The 22,200-nt window shown below is 44.4% G+C and overlaps 1 protein-coding gene across 3 annotated transcripts in view; it reads left to right on the forward strand.

Annotated features, from left to right (window-relative positions):
• TMEM131 (transmembrane protein 131) overlaps positions 1 to 20,426 on the forward strand; it is a 234,962-nt gene extending 214,536 nt beyond the window's left edge. The window contains exons 32-41 of one of the 3 annotated variants that reach the window (XM_073240054.1): positions 2,678 to 2,856; positions 5,771 to 5,898; positions 10,959 to 11,083; positions 11,269 to 11,418; positions 14,906 to 15,071; positions 16,188 to 16,309; positions 16,408 to 16,504; positions 17,335 to 17,432; positions 18,185 to 18,342; positions 19,392 to 20,426. In XM_073240054.1, the coding sequence (XP_073096155.1) occupies positions 2,678 to 2,856; positions 5,771 to 5,898; positions 10,959 to 11,083; positions 11,269 to 11,418; positions 14,906 to 15,071; positions 16,188 to 16,309; positions 16,408 to 16,504; positions 17,335 to 17,432; positions 18,185 to 18,342; positions 19,392 to 19,679 (1,511 nt within the window). In that variant the 3' untranslated portion in view covers positions 19,680 to 20,426. Of the gene's footprint in view, positions 1 to 2,677; positions 2,857 to 5,770; positions 5,899 to 10,958; positions 11,084 to 11,268; positions 11,419 to 14,905; positions 15,072 to 16,187; positions 16,310 to 16,407; positions 16,505 to 17,334; positions 17,433 to 18,181; positions 18,343 to 19,391 lie in introns of all 3 variants that reach the window. The other 2 variants (XM_036994615.2, XM_073240060.1) reach the window with 2 other exon arrangements.
• Positions 20,427 to 22,200: the final 1,774 nt, after the last annotated feature.

Consider the following 22,200-nt stretch of genomic DNA (forward strand, 5'->3'; position numbering starts at 1 on the left):
AGACCATTTGCTACTAAAGGAAACGTTCCTGAAGCAGTTCTTTTGGGTGGAAATAAAATGAATTGATATAAATTGGTTGGGAGAGAAACAACCAAAGCAACTTGCCCAACTGAATTATAAATTCATTTATACACTACTTAGAGAGGACAGAGAAAGTAAATGATTAGGATGTAGTCTTTAAATTTATAATTCATACTTTGCCTGCTGTTGAAATGATCAGAGTTGACATCAATTATTAAAACTCATAGAAAGCAATGAATAAAAGACAAAAAGAAGTTTTTGATATTTGTTTTTAATTATACTGCTCTCGACAGAAGCCCAGAATAAGCTTAGTTGTTAACCATTAAGTGTTAGTTGAGCTGCAGATTTCCTGGCAGCTAAGGCCAGAGGATAACATTGATGGGTAGCTCTCATGCAGGAAAAGGAAGCATAAGCATCCATCTGAAAAAACAGACTTTGCTGGCATTGAATTCCTGCTTGAATCTGAGGACACTGAGTAACAATGTGCATTGTGTCTTTGTTGAAAACATCATGGGAATATTCTTCACATAGATGCTTTATATCGGCCTTAGAACGCAAACTTGTCGCTCCTCATCTCCATCATGCCTCTTGGACATAATGCTAAACCTCATGCACAGGCACAGCCTTTATGGTGACTGTAGGTATGTACATATCAATTCATAGTAGGATCATCTGATAAGGGTAAAGATGCTAGGCCCCTAAGCAGCAGTGGGACTCTGTCATATATATATATACAGCAGCCTGCCTTCTGTTCTCGTGCACTCAGGTTAGCCCTGAGCTAGGGACAAATGGTTTGTGTCAATAACGAGTTTTGAATTTACACAATTATTAGGAAAAATATACTTAATTGGGCTCTAAAATAATGAAAAAACTGCCTCATTCTGACCATTTTTGTGAGCGGGCATAGCAGCCATTAACAAGACATAACTTAGTAATAGAGTATCATAGCCAGGACACAGGCACACCTCATTTTATTGTGATTTGCTTCATTGCACTTCATAGCTGTTGTGTTTTTTATAAATTGAAGATTTGTGGCCACCCTGCTAGTAAAAAAAAAAAATCCCTTCTAGCCCTTTCATATTTACTAAGGAGGTTTTCAGGTTATTGTTGAGATGACTTATACAGACAGTGCCTCTCAGCCATTGAACCTAAGCGTGACAAAATTGTCTAATTGCAGGTGCGAAATTCATGCATGGGAGATTGATCTTGGTCATGTGGGAAAGTTTGAAGTGTTTTCAGCATGAACTATCAAACTCAGAACCTGAGAAATCTTGGGGTGCAAGGCAGGTCAGAGCAGGACGGGCTCCTTCCTTTCTGCTGAGGCAAAAAGGAACCTTGGCCACTCAGGGCCAGAGGCTGTTAAAATTAAGCCAACTGGCCAATCTTGTACTCCATCAAAGGTCTCTCAATTTTTGAGACTTAATATCCCAGGTATGGTTTCAAATCTAATGCCTCCTGGATCAATGTGGAAATAAATGACAAAATGACATGCTAAAAATCAGAGCTTACTTGTTCTCCTTCTAGAGTAAGCTCAGCAAACTTTTTCTGTAAAAGGCCAGATAGTAAATATTTGAGGCTTGGTGTGCCACAGACTGTCTCTGTCATACCCTCTTTGTTTCTTCTTTTCAACCACTTTAAAATGTAAAAATCATTCTCACCTCACCAGCCTTACACAAAACAGGCCACAGGCCAGATTTGGCCCACGGCCCTAGTTTGCCAGTCCTGTTCTAGATGCTGAAGTTTGAGTCTCTGGCCATAAAACATCAGGGTTTAAAAAAGTTATATTAAGTCACCATTATCAAAAGGATTATTTTAAAATGGCATCTACAGAATGGGTTAAACCGTGACTTCAGCGGCTTCTGCAGCTTCACCCTGCTGGCCTGCCGTGGTGACTTTGCCGCGAAGTCTGAAATGCTGGAGTCCAGTGATGCTCTGCCGCTGGAGCTGTGTTGTTGGTGTTCACAGCTGTTGTTTCAGGACATGGAACACTGCCCAGAAAATAGTGGACACTCAAATATGTTGTGGGTTGGTTTCCCATTTGTCTTAGGAGCATCTGCATCTTTCCAATATGTTTATTACTCTCTGTCTGTATGTAACATTACATGTTGTTTCTGTACCAGGCACTGTCCTAAGGGCTTTCATTACAACCCTTGAGGTTTTGTCTCCCCCACCTTACAGATGAGAGGCCAAGATAATACCACTAGTTGGCGTAGAGCCAGGATCTGGGCCATCATAGCTCTGCCACCTGGTGATGCGTACACGCAGCCCAGCCTTTGTGGCCATCAGGCTTCCATCTCCAAACAGATTGGAAAGGGTATCTGACTTTTCAAATCTACATCACCCTCTGGGGTGTAAGAAAGTATTCCAAGACAGTCATACAGATTTGTCAAAGCTACTGAGTTCGCCAAAATTAATTGAACTGAGAATTTAAAATGGGTTTATCTTACTGTATATAAATTATACTTCAGTAAAGTTGATTTTTAAAAATATTCTAATCAAAAATTCAAACATGTTTTAGAAAGCTTTAATTAGAGAAAAAGTAGGGAAAGAAACCTTTACTAATCAGCACGAGTCTAGCCTCTTCAAAAAGTGTCAGTGGCTGTTTTCTGAGCTATTTAAGACTCAGGAGTTATTTTACTTTGATTTTCATCCCCAGGGAAAGGAAAACCTCTTCAGCGCAAGGTTAAACCACCTAAGAAACAAGAGGAGAAGGAGAAGAAGGGAAAGGGAAAGGCCCAGGAAGACGACCTCAAGGACTCCTCGCTGGCGGACGATGACAGCTCGTCTAGCACCACAGAGACCTCCAACCCCGACACAGAGCCTCTCCTCAAGGAGGTATGGTGGGGCCCCTGGGCATGCACGGCGCCCGGCCTCTAGGCCGGGTGTGTAACACACAATAAACACAGTATTTTAGCATCCAGAGTGTGCAGAGGGTTCTTGATGTGCACAGACATGCCTACATAGTCACTGTCCTATGGGAAGCGGTCCCAATCCTGGGGATGGATGTCTTCACCTTCCCAGGGCTGAACAATGGGAAACATGTTAATAATGCAGTAAAATACTTAGAAATTGGAAACTCTGCTTGAAAGTTAGGGTCTGTCTGGAATAGTAACTCCTCTAGCTCATGAAATAGGTTTCAAATTTTAAGTATCCAAAGAGGATGAGAAGGAATCATAACATTTTAGTTGTACTTGTCCTGCCACATCACAGCTAGTACAGGGGCTTCAGTAGTAGCCCATTCCCAATGCACCTAGAGCAGTGACCGCTCCAGAGGGGAAGGTGGCCTGGGGACAGACCTCAGGCATTAGTGGTGACCGGGCAGCCCAGCCTCACTCTTGAGAGTCCTCGGCTCCCAGGGTGATTGTTCGCATCAGGGGTAATGAAAACCCCTGTACTTAGTGGGCTTCAGATGAACAGAGGGTGAGCTTGCTGCCGTGACTCCGTCTGAGGTGAGTTATGAGCAGTATACAGAAAGGGGACAGTGTGGTTTTATGTGGGCAGTTTTATTTTTAGGTAGCTATATTTCATATCTAAAATGATCTTAATAGAGACTTTAATACGGTAGACCAGAATTTTTCAGTTTTCATCTAGTGACGTAAGGAATCATTTCTTAAAGATATCCAAAAGTGTCATCTGTATATATAAATTTTTAAAATCAGTTGCACATGGAACTTCCTTCTCTTGTCGGTTGTCTTCCCCTTTTTGTCCTTCATGTTCAGGATCGTGCTTTGTGCACCCCCTTACAATCCATAGCAGTACTGGAGTTTGGTACTTCATGTCCTTTAACAGATTCCTTCAGAGAAGCAGAATGCCCTCTACGAACACTGAGTGGAAGCCCAGCGGCTTCAGTGTCATGAATGAGCATTGCAGGGCATTTTCAGCACAGACTTTCTTCACAACTTTTCCTCACTTCCTTTTTTGCCTTTTCAGCTATTTTCCCAACCACTCCTCAACAGCACCCTCTCCTGCCAATGCCATCTGCCCCCAATCTCTGTGTGCCCCCTGGCCTGATTGTCACCTCTGCTGTCCGTTGCCTCCTGCTTCTCCCATTGCCTTCCCTGTCACCGGCTGCCTTACAGACACAGCTCAGCACTTGCGGCCTCTGTGGGCCTCCTTGCCTTCTCCTCCCCCCTCTGCACTCCTGCATGGACTCTGGTGCTTTGACTGCTTGGTGACTGATCTGTTTACTAGTTGTGTATATTTTCTTCCAATGAGATAACAAACCTGACAGGTCATTTTCTCTCATAGTCTTTCCCAAACCTCTTCTGCCCATTCACTCTACAAATATGTATTGAGAACCTGAGTGCCAGGCCTTCTGCTGGGTGCTTTAGAAATAGTAGAAGACAAAAGACCATGTTCTTATTCTCAAAGAGCTCACAGTCTACAAAGTTCTTGACAAGTCGGGTTTCAGGACATACTTCTTAAATAAGTCCGAGTAGTCTTAAAAGATGCATATGTGGGAAGATGTTGTAGCCGTTTCTCTGGTTACTTACTCTTGTCAGTTAAATAGATTGACCTGGTATGACCTTTTAAAACCCAGGCTGCCTTAATAATCATAATCTGTGAAGCTGGATGCCCTTGCATACACTCTAAATTTACCATGTGCTGGTAAAACCCCCCAACCCCACAGCTGTTCCCCTTTGCTGAGTGTGTTCTTCCCCTGTCTGTCCCCCTGTTAGCCTCTGTGCATCCTTGAACATAGTTCAAACTATTTGTGATGAAGAACCAGGTTTTTTTATTTCCAGTCTGTCCTATACATGGTTCCTATACATGGTTCCTGAATGGTGCATACCCATTCCACATGCAGCTCCCCTGCCAGTTCAGTAATACCTGAGGGACATGTGCCCTATTCAGAAGATAGATCCACTAATCTCACACCTGAATGCCACCACACTATCAAATTATTATAAAAAAGGAATGTGTGCAGTTTCCGGACCACAGACAGCAGTTGGTGGGCCAGTTGAGTAGCTCAGCTTTAAGATGCAGCTCAGGTGTGACCTCTGTCTGGGCTCCCTACTTGAGCCAAGCAAGTCAACTCTTCCTGTGCTCCAGTCACAGCCAGTGAACATTTCTGCATGAAAGTGCACTAACTGTCATATGTGTCTCCCTCCTGCCAGACTTCACAGTCCTTGAAGGAAGGGCCCAGGCCCTCTTGGTCACCCCACTGCCTCACAGTAAATGTTGAGTAAGTGAATGAATAACACCCTCCTGTTGATGGTGAATAGTTGTTGGCATTGGACCCAGTGTAACACTATTGACAGTCACAGTGTCACTTGTGAATACTTAGTGACAGATGTGAACACGTAGCACTGCCTGCACTGTTCCTTGCCCTGAATTTTCCTCTTGCTCAGGATTAGGAACATTGCCAGAGTGTTACAACTCTGTAATCTTAGATGAACTTTCCTATAAGAGAGGCAAGGTTTTGCTCCCCAGTACTTAGAAATAAAAAGCTACCAATTTACTGTTACCACTTCCACCATACCTAACCCATCCCATTTAGGTATGAATATAAATTAAAATGACATTCTTTATAACTTAAACATACCAAAAACATAATTATAATAAGTCAAAGACTGAAAAATTGACAGAACCACAGTAAAGATATATTTGAAGAAAGGAGTTTAATCGTTTTTATACAGAGGACATGTGTATCTGCTACATCTTTGGTTTTGTGTCTCTGCCTTCAGACAGGACTGTGTCAGTCATTTTCGCGAATCCTTGTCAGCAATTTAATGTATGTCTTTTACAGGATATAGAAAAGCAAAAGGGAAAACAAGCCATGCCTGAAAAATATGAAAATGAAATGTCTCAAGTGAAGCAAAAAGGCAAAAAACTCTTAAGTGTTAAGAAAGAAATCCCAACGGATGTGAAACCCAGGTGAGAACAATAAATGAGTGCAGAGAAGTAAAGATGTGAAAGATGTGCATAAGAAGTTACTGGTGAAATCTCAGTATGTTTTTGGTTGGTTGGTTTTTAGGGGGGATTGCAACAAAAGCCATGTCCTGCATCATACCCCGCTTGGGGTTTCTCTAACGCCTGTTCACTATTTTGGATTAGGGACAGCCACATGCTTCTGCTGTCAGACACGTAAAAGGGAGAGTTAATGACTTGTGACAATTTTGAAGGGAAATTTAGCTTGGTAATTTGTTCCCAAGCAGAGAGCCATTTCACTTCACACAAAAATGACCTTGATGGTTTAACCACTGGCATGAGCATAATTTTCTCAAAACCTCTATCCCAGGATGTGCTCACTAACTCCGAGCTGCAGTTGGGGTCTAGAATTCTGTGCTGTAAAACTTGGAAGAATTTATTCTTACTTGAAAAATGCTCAGGGCAGATATTACCTGTCAGGCAGATGTACCTTGAAATAACTCCATTCCAGTCCCTGTGGGACAGGATTTATTCTGATGGGCCCCACAGGAAGGCATTACTAACACCGTTCCTGTCTTATATAAAATGGCCATCAGCATCAAAGCCAATATTTTGCCATGTGTGATAAGTGGAAATGCAACCTAGGAATTGGAAAGAATTAGGTGTAAATTAATCAAGGAACCTTATAGTGTATAGTGAATTCCTATCACTATAGTTTGTTACCATTAGAACTGGCATTAGATTTCTGGAGGGTCTAATCTCATTTACTGTGATGCTGGGAGGAATACTTGAGCTTTAGAAAACACCGATAACTTAGTCTCTATTTCTAGATTATACAGCCTAGCTCAAGCAGGGTTCTATACCAAAAGCTAACAAGAAATGAGTGGTTACTGCAGTAAAATGTAACTTTGTCCCTGAACTTAGGAAATAACACAGCATATGGCAGAGCTTACTAATGGATTATTTATACCTAAAATTTTAATTGTTATTTGAGTGATCCAGTTCCACAATTTGTTGAGAACAGTCTGCCCCAGTTGGAAGGAATGTCAAGTGGGGTAATGGCTGTCCCACTTGGATCTCTCCCAGGAGATATCACTCATTGGTGCTAAGACCCTGGGGCCCCAGAACAAGAATAATTCTCATCCAGTGGGAAGTGATCAGTCTTGTAGGCCTTTCTCAGACTAGATGACTGCTCAGGTATTCTAAAGTAAATGGGCTGAAAAACCCAAATTATGAAAACCCTACTTTTTCCATATGCAAAGATCTTGTGAGACAATCATGCTGTAATTCTTACAATCATAAATTTATTTCAAAACAAAGATTCTAAAAATTATCATAGGAAAACCATTCCAGAGATGACTCTCACCAAATCTGCACTATTAGCCTTGATGTCTGAGTGCAGTACCTAAAGCGACATATTTTTAAAACAGATAGTACTTTGTTAATCCTGACCATCATACCTCCCCTACTGACTTCTGTTATATTCTGATTTTTTTATGAAATATAAGTTGACCATTAGCAAATTTGATTGTGAAAATTTGTAAAACACCTCACTTGAATGCCACTAACTTTGCAGGGATCTTAACTTCTCTGGTAAACCAAAAGCTACAGTAGCCTGTTCTCTACCACCTACCTAGTCAAGGGGCAGTTACAGTGATAATTCATGTTCCCTTGAGGTGTAAAAGAGAGAAACCATTACCAGCAGACAATGTAAGCAGTGTACTCTAAATAGTCTTTTGTTAACTGGAGGACTCCTTATGCAACCTCAGACTTCTCATCTCTCAATCTGATCTGTTTAAACTCACTGCTCTTGTTTTGTGTTTTTCTTACATTAACATCAATCAAACACAGAATTAAACAAAGACTGGTATTTTTAATAACCAGAAAGGTGGCCTCCCTGAGTGGAACCATTCCCTGTCCACACTGTGATAGTTGATGCCTTGCTCTGTCATTCATCATGGCTAATCGTAGCACTAATGACACCTGGAATTCCTGTCACCTTATAAGAGGTGCCTTCAGTGTGTTTCTGTAGGATGACACACATCTGAGGCATATGTCTGCACTGTGAAAAGATATCATTAATATTAAGGCATGTATTTTCACTTTCTTGGGCAGCTTTATCTGATTGGGAGTAAATCTTTTATATACCAGCCAAAAAATTGACCTTCTGATATTAATTAAATCTGTGGGTTTGACTCACATTTGCTTTTCCAAAAGCTAGTCTTTAAATACTATCACTATTATTGGAATACTGTTATATGTCCTATATCTCTAGTCCTCAAGACCCAAATTGTTAGATGTTGAAGAATTCATTTTCCTAAAAATACAGTAGTAAAGCCAGAGTAATACCTCAGACACAGTCTCTGCCTGTGCAACCCCATCCTACCATACTCCCAAGAGTTGACTTCAAAAAAAGTCATTTCCCAGGAATGTGGAGAATGGGGCTGCAGTGAAAGAGTCTGGCCTCTACATTTTTTTCAGCTTCAGCACCTGAGAAGTAGGCCTGTAGACCTCCAGAAAAATGGGTTATAGGTCAAAGGTGCCAGGGAACGGGAGTTAGATCTCAGACACTAAAAGACTTCTGCACCAGGAAATGCCCAGGGATCTCTGGTTTTGGGTACCAGCTGTCCGTTGATCCTCTTGTTTTCTGTTTATCAGCCTTTTACATGTAATTATATGTAACTATCTATAACTTAATATGTAATTACCTAAACTAAGTGCCCCCTAAAAGTTTAGTAGATAGAATAATTGTACTCTCCAAATAATCTTCTCTACTATCACACTCAGCTCAGGGCCACAGGCACCACGTTCCACACACTAGATGCTTTGGCACTGGACACCTAGCCCTCAGCCCTCTGCCACCCTGCTCCCCCAAACAGGGGTAGATAGTGTGTATTATATGAGCAGAAATAAAGTCTGGCATCTGAACCATCTTTCTGTTTTCCCTTTTAGAAAGAATCAATTAAGTTCACTCTTAGCCATTTTATTCAGAAGCCTTATAAAAGGTTTTTTGATGGAGATCATCTAGCATGAAAGTATGAATCAGCAAAAATAGAATACTTGTCTGGAACCTTTTTCTTAAAAAAACAACTGATTTTCAGGGGCACAGAGTTAAGCTTTGTGCAGACAGCCCCCAACTCCACACTTACAAATGACCTACTTTAAAATGACTCACACCTACCCACCTCCACCAGCACCACCTGAGGGCTGGCGGGCTGTGGCATGGGGCCTTTGTTTTTTTAAAAGATAGGGTTATTTAAAAAGCCCATCAGTCTAAAGTGAAAGAAGGACAGAAGATTTATAAAACTGTAGCATTAATATTCTCACCCATAGACAGTCGGTTGTTTTCATGTCAGTGTCTTATCCTGACTAAAATCCTACTTAACTTGGGTTAACCCTTTGGATTAGCTCTTCTACAACTCCAAATACAATACCTTTTTATTATAGAAATTTTGTGAAATACTGAGAAACAAAAGAATGAAAAGAAAATTGCCTCTGACCTACTACCTTATAAATGTTGGTAAATAACCTCCACTAAAATATACTTATTTATGAAATCACATGTTACATATTCTGTCATCTGAGTACGGTTGTGGGGGGCTGGGCGGCCGTGGTGCCGCTGGATCTGGAAGGTTTGACCTTGAAATTGTGACCCTGAAATGGGGTGTGAATTAGTACAGAGGGCTATCCCTACCCCAGGACCTGGTGGAACTGGATGCCTTGTAGGAGAGAGGAGTTGGAGTGGCAGCAGAAGGAAGATGATGTGTGAGGAGAGCCTGAAGCCTGGGCCTGAGCAAAGCCAGAGTGCTGTGTGAGGTCACGCCAGAGGACTGGGGACAGGAAGGGCACAAAGGTAGAAAACGCAAGCGATAGCATCCATTTTAGAACAGCTTCGTTAGCCAGTAAACTTTGTGAGGATTTTAATGAAAAGCGAGCCCTAAACCCAGCCTTACTGACAGCTTCTAGCCACTACCAGGAGCACAGTGGAGTTCACTGATGATTTTTGGAAGAATTGCCTTAGGGGCCACAGAATTCTCTCAGTGGTGTCTCAGCCTTCACAGAAAATGCCGTGGTTGGGCTCTGTGAGCTTAGCTCCTGTCAGAGGCCTTCCCAAGCCTGGGGCCTGACCTCGGTGGGCACAGAGAAGCGACTTTGTGCGCAGTGAGTGGCACTTGTACCTCACTGCTCATGGTGCTGCCTTAGCTGCGCCATCTTCCCACTGCCCCTGCAGACTGCTTCTCTCCCAGCAGATGTTAGTGTTTTCTTCATTGGGCTGTGGAGACTTAAAATAGCCCATCATGCCTCCCATTTTGCCTTAACTGACAGTTCTACGCAAATGTGTTTATTGTGTGAGTTAAGCTTACCTCTAAATCTTTTAGAAAGCATGTACATTCCAAATAAATAAATACGATATTTAAATTTTTGCCTCAGATTAACCCTGAGTTCAGGAATAAAGAAAATTCAACTCCCGCCACTCACCTTAGGCCTTAGCTAAGCAAATGCTCAGCCCTGCTGCTCTGCAGGGGGCTCAGTGGATTTTCATGGGTAACCCAGGAACTTAGCCTTGGTTCATGCCATAGTTTCTATGAGGAGAATGCATTCAAAGTTTTAAAAAGCAGAAGCTTTGACATTTGTAAGCCTGAGACCTTTCAGGATCTCTATATTCAAGAATCCCACCAGTTAGTCTCGATGCTGGGATAGACTCACTCACAAGCAAAATGACTTTGCACTCAGCAACCCCAAAAAGCAAGTTTGTGTTAAAGGCTTTATATGCATTACCTGAAATAGCTGCTCTACTCCAGTACATATTATTAAGTAATGGACCCAGTGTCAGCACTCGGAATAGCAAAAGATAAACCTACGAGTGGTGAGTGTCTCCTGAGCAGTCCTAGATGTGTTTGGAATGCAGCCAGTTCCAAGTTAGGACTATCTTACATATGGGTAGATAAGGCTTTAGGAAGCCAAATTAGTAAAACATGGAGTTGAAATTGTAGAGTGATCAGTGACATCGATCTGTGCACCAAAACAGGGGTAATCTAAATTTTCCATCCATGCTTATCTTTCAGTTCTTTAGAGCTTCCATATACTCCCCCATTGGAAAGTAAACAACGAAGAAATATCCCCACCAAGATTCCTCTTCCAACTACACTGACAAGCGGATCCAAATCCCGAAGTTCCCAAAAGACAAAAGGTACTTTTTGATCATACAGATATGTTTGTGATCATTATATTAATAGTTGTTATAATTGACAATCAGTTAGTTATTAGTCATACCAAAGGCTACAGTTGTGCTCTTGTCCTCATTAGAAGTTATTGAAATAGACCTGAAAGAAAGTAATTATCCTATATTAACCATTTTCTCTGCTTTTTGTGTAGGTACAAGTAAGTTAGTGGATAACAGGCCACCTGCCCTAGCAAAATTCCTCCCAAATAGTCAAGAATTAGGCAATACCAGTAGCTCAGAGGGTGAAAAAGACTCTCCACCCCCAGAGTGGGATTCCGTGCCAGTTCACAAGCCCGGCAGCTGTAAGTATCACCCACAGCCCTCCCAACCCCCTTTGGTCAAGCAAACTCTGCAGGGACATACTGCTTAAAAGCACACCCGGTATCTGGTCTGCTGCAGTAGCTTAACACCAGCCCACAAGCACCTGTTGTTAAGTAGGCTACCACTGGCGGAATTGTTGAAGCTTGACTGGCCGCCGTGGGACAATTTACACCAGAAAAGTGAACAGACAGTGAAACTCTGTCTGGAGTGGTGAATGAGCCACAGAAGTGTATCTTTATGAAAGTGTGAACTCAGTCATGCTTTACCTGACTAGTTCCTCCTACACTCCCAGTGTAATCATTTTGGTAAAACTTCAGTCTACTTTCAGATCTACCCACATCTTTCACATAAACAACATATGTGAAGGTTTCATTCCCTTTCTTGCTAGCTTCTTGGCCTTGTTTCTCAGATGTGGCCTGCAGTGAGTCATGACAGCATGGTCTGCAACAAGAGGGTAGAGGTCCTCACCCTCTAGGTGCTTAGGACCTGAAATAGAAGACAGCAGCCAAGCAGAGGCAGGAGGCTGAAGGCATTTGGGATCAGAAGAGGTCCAGCCTTGGGACTGATGGATCTGCACTCACCCAGAGTTAGAGTGAACTCCCACTTGGCATGTTTGTACCAAGGGGAAAAGCAGGGTTGAGCAATAAGAGAGTCTGAGGTGAAGGGGGGATTAAATAAAGAGTGGGTGGTGGAAGGCCTGGGTGCATTGAGGGAAGGCAGGGACTTGGACGCCAAGGAGAGGTGCGTGTGACACGTGCCACCTGTTAGGTTTTCACCTACGTACGTGCCTTCCAGAGACTCCGTGTTGTAAAAGCTGTAGCCCCCTATTCACCATGAGACTTTAGGCCTCCTTTTAGTACTTGTTTCAGTTGAGATAAGATATGACCCTATACCCCTGGTCACTCAGGAAACTTCGAATGGCCTCTCAGTAGTTCTGCGTCCAGGCTGGCTGCTTTTTGGTTGCTTAGATTCCCCTCCTGAGGTTTCAGCTGGACAGTAGTCCTTGGCTTTTACTGTGCAGTGTGGGCAGTTCCCCATTAAGGAGACGCCACTTCCACTGCCAAGGAAACTGGGTTTCAGTGTTGGGAGTACGATTTCCCAGGGAGCCAGTTTCTTAGGGTTGTCTAGGGCACCCTGAGGTATGAGGTGAGCATGAACTCTGCTGGGTGAGGAGCAACACAAGCATCACACTGAGCAGGAAAGCAGGGGGTTATCCAGGCACAGCCTCCAAGACGAGAGAGTGGCTGTTGGCGATGTCAGTAAATGCACCTTAGGCATACATTGGCATCGCGCCTTTGGAATAGAGGAGAAAAGGATGACCGGACCCCAGCCCTGGAAGTTTGACTTCACATCTCAGGGAAGGAATGCCAGAAATGCCGGGCAGGTGGTCTGGGGAAGGTGTTTGTAAGCACAATTGCCCCACCAAGCCGGCCGATGCCTCCCAGAGCTCAGGGTCACACTGCTAGATGGCTTTGCCACTGGGAAGTGTGTTACTCTCTCCAAGGCCCACATCTGCAAAATTTTATGTTTTTCCAGCCAAGGAAGTCCATACACTGGTCCCCAGCCCTGTGACCTCTCTGCTCTCTCCACCAACCTCACTGAAAGTTCTGGCAGGGCTCCACTATGTACACAGTATTGCTGCATGAAACCCATCGGTCAGTCCAGTACATTCTCTGTCACTTGTCCCTTTTTGTTTCCTATCCCCTGCTGTCTAATCTTTCTCCCCTGCCCTACCTTTGCTGTTTGATCTTGCTGAGACTGCACAAGCCTGCACATAGCTGGGACCCCACAGAGGGTTCGCAGCCATCTCTCTAGCCCAAGTCACACCCTTTGGAGCATAGTGCCCATGTGAGATGCTGAAAAAATTCTCCTGCAATAATTCCATGGTTTAAAAAGACAGCAAATACAATGGGTTGTTAAAGGAAAGGCAAAAAACCACAGAGGTGAAATTGGTTAGTATTTGAATCAAAAAGTTCTCTAATTGCACATGCGCTGTGTTGTTTTTGGCCTCCTTCCCTCCCCCATCTTCTTTTATTGCTGCAAGCGTTATTCCATAAAGTCTTTTCCTAACTTCTTAACTTTCCCTGTTTCATCCCATGAATGTTTTTCAAGTGCTTCTGCAACTCCTGGGTCCTGAAACGCTCATCTCGCTGGAGGAGAGCTGCCCGAGGGATGCGGTGCACAGGCCCTCAGGCAGATGGCACACGCGAGGCAGGGCATGGCCTGCTCCAAGCGTGGGCAGGTCCCATGTCACTCTGGTGGGGGGAGGTCGCGGTGCCATACAAGAGGCAGCTAGCGAAGGGTCAGGACAGTTGTACAAATAATGGCCCACGGGGTAGATGTGATGTGAGACTGTGCAAGCCTGCCCATAGCTAGGGGAGATGGCATCAAGGTGGGCCCTTGGTGCCAACAAACAGCAGGTAAGGAAGCGGTTGCCTATGTGATAAGGGTGGAGCTGAGGTGGGGTGGAGATGAGGGCTGTAGATAAGGTGCCTAACCACTGAGGAAGGTTGGGGAGTTCCTGGGCAGGTCCAGGTGGCACTGAAGATGGGGAATGGGTACCTTGGGCTCAAAAGAAGGTGCTCTGGCTGTGCTGTGATGATGGGGCCTCTCGAATATGCCGTTAGTCAGGTACATGCAGCTGATCCTGGCCCTGAGTCCTAAGGGTCTGCAGAAAAGCAGCTGGTGCAGGAAAGCATCCCAGGAAGTGGAACCGCCTGCAGGTCTGGAAGTGAGGTGGGGCAGAGCCCCAGAGAGCAGCAGACTGCCCCCACCATAGACGGGGCTTGCCGGGCACGGGAGGCCGGCCAGGCTGAGAACGGAGAATGATGGGGCCAGGAGAGCTGGGTACTTGGGCGGCCTCACGCTGGAGAGTCCCTGGAGACTGAACTCAGAGAGACCAAGCTTTTTCCTTATGCTCCTTTGTATCCCAGGAGCATACAAAATGATGCCTTTTTCTGATAAAAGTTACGTTTCCATTTAATGAGTGCAAAATAAATATTTCATGACACAGAAATTTTTGCAACAGCTGTGTAGACATTACACTAAAGGGCAGCAGGAATGTACTAGGAGTTGGTATCCTTGTAAAATGGCCCAGGAGTGGTACCGCTCCCAGCGTGCCCATGAAGTGCAGGGCTATCATTGTGGCTAGAGCCCAGGGCCGTGCACCTGCCCACCCCCAGAGGACGTGAAAGGCCTCCTCAGCCTGAAGTGGGAGAACCTGCATGCCGCTGTCCTGCAGAGCGCGGCAAGAGGTGGGCCATGTCGGTGGTTCCAGGAGAGCCCCAGAGTGCAGAGACATGACTGCCCATTTTATCGTCAAAACCTTTAAACAGCACACAAAAGCTTTAGTTTTCTTTGTAGAAGCACTTGAGTTCTGCATAGTATCAGGTAGAACATCAGAAGTGACTGATTTTGAAGAGTAAGTATCAAAATATTGCATTAATGAGACCTATTTTTAATTTCCAGCTACCGATAGTCTTTATAAACTTTCTCTGCAAACCCTCAACGCAGACATTTTCTTAAAACAACGCCAGACCTCGCCACCACCTGCCTCTCCATCTCCCCCTGCTGCGCCGTGCCCGCTTGCCTCCCGGGGCAGCTACAGCAGCATCGTCAACAGCAGCACTGGCAGGTAAGCCCACGGGTCACCGCCCTGTCCTCAGACAGGGAAGTTCTCCAGAACTCAGATGCCCACACCCTCAACCTGCTGCCCCGTCTGCCTCTCATGTCTTTACAGTGGATATGCCCCTCATCTGGGGCCCAATCCCGCAGTGCCTCAGCCCCATCCATAGCTCTTCCCACCCGGGGCCTTTGCCCGTTTCAGTTATTAGAGTTAGGTTCTTATTCAAGAGTCAGAATCCTAAGCATTAAATGGAGATCTACCGGAGCTACCCTGTGTGTTGGGGAAGTGCACTTACGGGACATTGACTTTGACCCGCTGGCAGTTGGGCTGAGCAGTTCTTGGGGAGGTGCAGCAGTGGGTTCCACACACATAGGGAGCCTCCTGGACAAGCAGATGGGGTCCCACAACTGGTGCTTCTCACAGAGACATGCTTAGGTTTGCCTGACACAGGGTAACAGGAACCCCAGTGATAGCTGCCGCATGTCGAGGTCTTACTGTGCCTGTTGCTGTTCCCAGCAGGGCATGGTCTCCTCACTGCCCCCCAAGCAGGCCCATATTGGGAATGCCACTGTTCCTGCTTTCCCATGGGGAGGCTCCCAGCCAGCACCGATGGTCAGCTGCCCTGGGTTGTAACTCTTGCCAAAAGAGGCAGGAGGCCCTGAGCCCCGGGGAGACTGCCAGCATGGGGCCCAGTCCTGGAGGGGAAAGAGCCTTCGGATGCACCTCAGGTTGCTGCCTGCTGGTCACTCACATCTTCCTCCGTGGCCCGCTGCCTGCTGGCCCCTCTCCAGTGTTCCTCTCTAGAGTGGCAGTGCAGCCTTTCCAGTCCCCACATTGGGGTCCCTGCTCTTGTCTATTTCGTAGGGACCTTGTGTCTTCTTCCCTTTCTCCCAAGTCCCTTATTTTCCATCTGACCACCAGTCTTAGTCCCAGAGCATTGGACATGAGGCCAGGCTGTGCTCTGTGGGCTGCCCTCGGCTGTTTCCAAGTCCCTGTCACAAGACCTGGGGTGGCCGCAGAGATGGCGGGCTCAGTCCTGCAGGAGCCACACCCCCAGGCAGCACCCACACAAGCCCAGGGGGCCGTGCTGACAAAGAAAATGCCTCTCTCTGCATCTTCCCCCAGTGACCCTAAAACAAAGCAAACAAGTGGAAGCAAACACAAATTGACAAAAGCAGCCTCTCTCCCCGGCAAGAACGGCAACCCCACTTTTGCTGCAGTGGCAGCCGGGTATGACAAGAGCCCAGGTGAGTGGCATGGTGTCAGAAGGACTTGTCATGTCTGGGCTACAGGCATGGAGGAGGGCCTGATTTGCCTCTGATTGATTCAGAGTCCATTGTTACAGGTGGGAATGGCTTTGCTAAAGTTTCTTCAAGCAAAACAGATTTTTCCAGCAGCCTTGGCATTTCACACACTCCTGTTGACAGCGACGGCTCAGACAGGTACAGTAGGCTGTTCTTAATCGACGGAAGGGTCTTAGAAAGTTTTTTCAAGTCAGGTTGGCATCTTTTGCTGATACCTGTGTTTTCAAGGCATTTTTCTTCCCCCCAGCTTCAAATAGGCAGTGTCAGAAGGGGCCAGGCACCTCTGGGAACTCTTGACTGTGGGGTGGAGGCAGAAAGCGTGGTGTCCCCTGGAGGCACAGCAGGTCTCACCCCAGCAGAGAGAGAGAAGCGTGTGTCCCTCACTTTGCATCTTCTCATCCTTCATCATGGCCAGGTACAAGGAAGGATGTGCTGTGATAATAGAAATAGAAGAACAAACGTGTATTTGAGAGGAAGGAAATTGAAGCAGACACTGGACGGTTTTAGTAAATTACTGGACCTGCCGCTTTCTTGACCCAGAGCAGCCACAGGGGGCATGGGAACATATGGTGACTGCCGAGGTTTGTTTTCCTAGACAGGTAACAGCAGCAGTAAAGACAGGCACTAGAGCCCTAGTTTTGCCTACTTGGTGCTAAAAAGAATTGAGTCCTAGAGTTGAAACAGTTTTTTTAATCTTCCATTACCAAAAAGTAAACATAAAAAAAAAATACCTGTTTTCTCTGCAAAACACTTGCTTTGAAGCAGGCCCTCAGCTCATGCCAGGCGCTTGGGATTCCCTGCACCCAATGCTCTGTGGTGTGGAAGCTATTTCTCAGTTCTCCCTGTCTCTGGTTGATATCTGAGTGCCCGTGTGGGAGCAGTGTCTCCCGTGAAGCTGTGCACAATGGACTGTTCCCACTAACCACCATGCATTTTTGTGTGTTGCCTTTTCCTCTTTTAACGTTCAGCTCGGGCTTGTGGAGTCCCGTCAGCAACCCCAGCAGCCCTGACTTCACACCCCTCAATTCGTTCTCGGCCTTTGGGAATTCTTTTAACCTAACTGGTGGTGAGTGTTTAACACAAGATGTGTAACTAATAAGCCCGTGAACTGAGAAGAAAGGAAGATGAGGGCTAGTTCTAGCATGGAGAAACACTGAAGTAGAAGAGGAAGCCCAGCCTGGTAAATGGTGTCACTCAGACATTTTTGAAGATACGCCTCATTGTTCCTGCAGCCAGGCACTGCTAGGCATAAGGTGGATGGGCTCACCGTAGAGCAGGCGTTTGTTCTTGCTCTCCTGGGCAGATTTGCAGGGGCCCCGGCACTCTGTCCTGGAGGGTGTCTATATGGGCCCAGCAAGCAGCGCTCGAAAGGGTCCTCCCGCCATCACCCGCGCTACCACATAGAGTGATGGACAGTGCAGTTCTGTGTGCGTCCCAGGGGTCTGTGTCCCACAGCACTTACTGGAGAGCTCCCAGAAAGGAGTCTGTGTCTGAAGTAGGACTCATTACTCTTTTGGGGTCCTTATTTTCTCTTGCTGTCCGGGATTTAGAGGTAACAGTGTGAGTTTTGCCTTAGCTATGATGATGTTAGAGTTGGGGGATGTTTGCATTGGTGTCATCAGTGATAGGTGTGAGTAAAGCATTCAACTCGCATATTTTTGCCTGGGTTCTGGGAGATGTTCCCCTGCACCCCATTGTCCCTGGAGAGTGGTGAGTGTAACAGCTCCAGGTGAGCCACAGTGGGGTATGTGCCACTGAGCGGGTGCCACATGGCAAAATAAAATATAAACTTGGTGGGTGCTTCCTTATTTTCAGAAGTTTTCAGCAAACTCGGGTTATCTCGATCGTGTAATCAGGCCTCACAGAGGAGCTGGAATGAGTTTAGCAGTGGCCCTTCATACCTTTGGGACTCTCCAGCAACGGATCCTAGCCCTTCCTGGCCCGCCGGTTCCAGTTCCCCGACCCACACAGCCACAGTGAGTACCAGGGGCTTGGGCTGCACCCTCGCTCCTGTCTTTCCTGCTGTCGCTGGGTGGTGCCGCACAGGTACAGAGAGCAGTGCAGGAGGACCGGGTAGCACTCTGCGTCTCCATTGCCGTGCCTCCTTACTCTGCCACAGTGACATTAATACCCCTGCAGCTGTCGTAGTCAAGAAATGACAGGAAGAACATTGGCAGCTGTGGGCTGGCCTCTGAATTGTCTCCTTGTGGAGAAGAGTCGTTTCAGCCTCGTCCTGACTATAAAGTAGGCCACAGGGTGGCTGGAGGCCTTCCTTGGCTCTGCCATGTCCAGGGTCAGCCAGTGACTGAGCTCGGCCCTCACCAGTACCTACTGCAGCCCCTCCAACCCCCAGAAGCAGCTGCCAGAGGGTTGCACTTATGTCTTAGCTTGAGCTGCTCCAGTGTGCACTTGTATTTTAGCTAACTGCCTCTCTAAAGATCATTCTCCAATAAAGCATTCTTACCAAGGAAAATAATTACTAGTTCCATCTTTCACAAAATTATGACAGAAAACTATGATCCCACTCTGGTTACCTTCTTTATTCTCAGGAAAACTGAATTAGACAAGTAAGGTTTAACTGTAAGTATTTTAACTTCATAGATTCCAGAGTATGTCTACACTTGTAATCATTCTGGCTTCCATTTTTAAAGCCTCTAACCATTCTTTAAAACAGAGGTCAGTAAATATTTTAGGCTTGGAAGGCCATCCTGTTTGTTACTGGCGTTCCCTGCTGCCACGGTAACACAGAAGAGACACAGACCGTAGGGAAACAAGCAGGTGCAGCCCTGTTCCAGGGAAACATTTACAAAAATAGTCAGGGCTGGCTTTGGCCCACCAGCTCTAGTTTGCCAACCCTTCTTTAGACGATCAGAACCTCTATTCAGACTCTGGGATGTCTCTATGTAGAAAACATTTCTTCTAAAATAAAAAAAGTAAAAGAAACTATGGCCTAGTCCCCATTCTTAGCAAAACATTTACCACTGCCAGCCCCCATGCTCATGCCCCGTGTTGTCTGTTCTGTCAGTCCATCCTCGGCAGCACCAGTGGCCTGTGGTCCGCCACTCCATTCAGCAGCTCCATCTGGTCCAGCAACCTGAGCAGCGCCCTGCCGTTCACCACTCCCGCGAGCACGCTGACGGGCATCGGCCTCATGGGCTCCGAGAACCCGGCCCCTCACGCTCCTCCCACTTCCAGTCCCCCTGACGATCTGGGACAGGCCTACAACCCGTGGCGGATATGGAGCCCCACAATCGGAAGAAGAAGCTCTGACCCATGGTCTAATTCACACTTCCCTCATGAGAATTTAAATTAGGCAAAAAAAAAAAAGGCCCCTTGTCTAGATGATGATGCGCCGGTTCCAGGGACATCTTGTTAAGGCTCTTACAGCTGTAGCTCCCACGCCCCCACCCTCCTCATCTTTGCAAAACCGACTCCAGCAGGGCAGGCTTGTACCACTTGCTTCTTTCAGATCTTTCTGCAATTATGATAACGAGATTTGCTGTTGTGCTTTTAGAGAAAAGTCTGGACTCAGCCACAAACTCTAATGAGACCTGTACATCTGAAAACCTTAACTGCTATCAAGTTTCCACCACCTGTCTTCTTCCATTCTTTATCTGTATGAATTTGACATTACAGCTAAGAAAATAATTTGAGGTGATTCAGAAGTCCTGGCATGTGACAATTTTATTAAATTACCAAATTTGGTTTTTAATAATTTCACAATATTATACACCAAGAACTAATTTTAAAAATGTATGGGGACTTTGTGCTGAAAATACAGAATATTTTTTTAAAATTAAGGCTGTCCTGGTTTAAAAGCAGATTACAGAAATGTGAGTCAACTTGAAGAAAAATGAATGAATGTAAAAACATTCAGTTGAGACCATATGCATTTTCTGTGCTGTTTGTACTTGAGGTATGTAACATTTGTATACCGGAATTTATTTTAAAGAGAAACTGAAATGCACATAGCCAAGTCTTGAGATACAAGATTGAATGTGTATTTCATAAAAATACAACTTTGTGTTGTACTTTGAAATAAATGATGCTTTTTTCAAAAGCCTTGAATTGTTATGTCCCTTTTTTACCTGCAAGGCACAGTTACTTGGATTCTCCCGCACCAAAGTAAGCCATCCTGTCATCACTTTATTCTAAAGAGTTTGATTTTTGTCATAACTAGAAACCCCATGGTCTAATAAATTCTGTGTTTTTCTGTGGTAATCAGTGAGGGTCTGTGATGATAGAGAAAAGTTATTTACACATCAAAATTCATTTTTTCCTTTTAAATAGAATGTATTGACCCTTTTCCAATTTTAAAACTCCTATAACTCTTCCTTGTGGTAACGGGTACCAGCAAGCTTGGTCTGTGCGTGCCCCTGTTTGGTTCAGTCTTACAGAAAGTCTTGCCTGCTCCAACCTGCTTTTCTCATCTTCCTGTTCCCAGTCTATTTTAAAGCCAGCCTTTGGACACACAGCTTTTGCTGGGTAACCAGGAGATGCTAAACATAAATGTTGTGTTTGAGCTCAGCTGCATCGTGAAGAAATCCAACCACCCCTGAGAAAATCAACAGTGATTTAGTTAAAACATTGTACACTGTGATTTTGAGTTCGACCTCTTCTCTGCTGTACACAAATATATATATATATAATTTTATATGTCTAATATATATGCTGAAATAATGGATGTCTTCTTAATTAGTTGAAATTTATAAAATTCTTTAAATACTATAATTCATGAAGACTCAATATGTTAATAAAATTTGAATATCCAGATTGGTAAAGTAACTAACTTGAAACACTTAGATGGGATTTATAAATAGTCTTTAAATAGTTGTACAGTTACTGAAAAAAAACTGACATAAAGAGAATTTTACCCTTAAAATGCCAGTAGATTAACAAATATACAAGTACTTTTAGATATGATTTTGACATCTCAAATATTTAAAGTAATGTGAAATAAATGCTCATTAACAGTTTTTCTATTTCTGAAAGTCTCATGTCTGAAAAACTAAGTTGATTAGTTTATATATTCATACATATTTATGAACTATTCTAGATCATAACATAGTTAACACTGAGTACAGTAATTACAGAGACATTAAGGTATATGCACAGGATAATAGATATGATTTTCTATTACTGATCTCTAAAAGTTGCTACAATTCATTCTAATAAATATATATATAGTATTTAATATCTGAAAAGTTGATTACATTTTAAAGCTAGATTTTAAAACTCTCAATCACTGTCTATTTTTTTTTTTGAGAGGGCATCTCTCATATCTATTGATCAAATGGTTGTTAACAACAATAAAATTCTGTATAGGGGACTCAATGTTCAATGTACAATCATTAATCCACCCCAAGCCTAATTCTCATCAGTCTCCAATCTTCTGAAGCATAGCAAACAAGTTCTTACATGGTGAACAAGTTCTTACATAGTGAATAAGTTCTTACATGGTGAACAGTACAAGGGCAGTCATCACAGAAACTTTCAGTTTTGATCATACATTATGAACTATAAACAATCAGGTCAAATATGAATATTTGATTTTTTTTTTTTGTTTTTTTTTTTTTGTTTTTTTTTTGTTGTTGTTGTTTTTTTCTCGAAGTTTTATTTATTTATTTATTTATTTTTTGAGAGGGCATCTCTCATATTTATTGATCAAATGGTTGTTAACAACAATAAAATTCAGTATAGGGGGGTCAATGCTCAATGTACAATCATTAATCCATCTCAAGCCTAATTCTCGTCAGTCTCCAATCTTCTGAAGCATAACGAACAAGTTCTTACATGGTGAACGAATTCTTACAGAGTGAATAAATTCTTACATG

The sequence above is a fragment of the Manis javanica genome, chromosome 1 (assembly GCF_040802235.1).
Source record: "Manis javanica isolate MJ-LG chromosome 1, MJ_LKY, whole genome shotgun sequence".
NCBI lineage: Eukaryota > Metazoa > Chordata > Mammalia > Pholidota > Manidae > Manis > Manis javanica.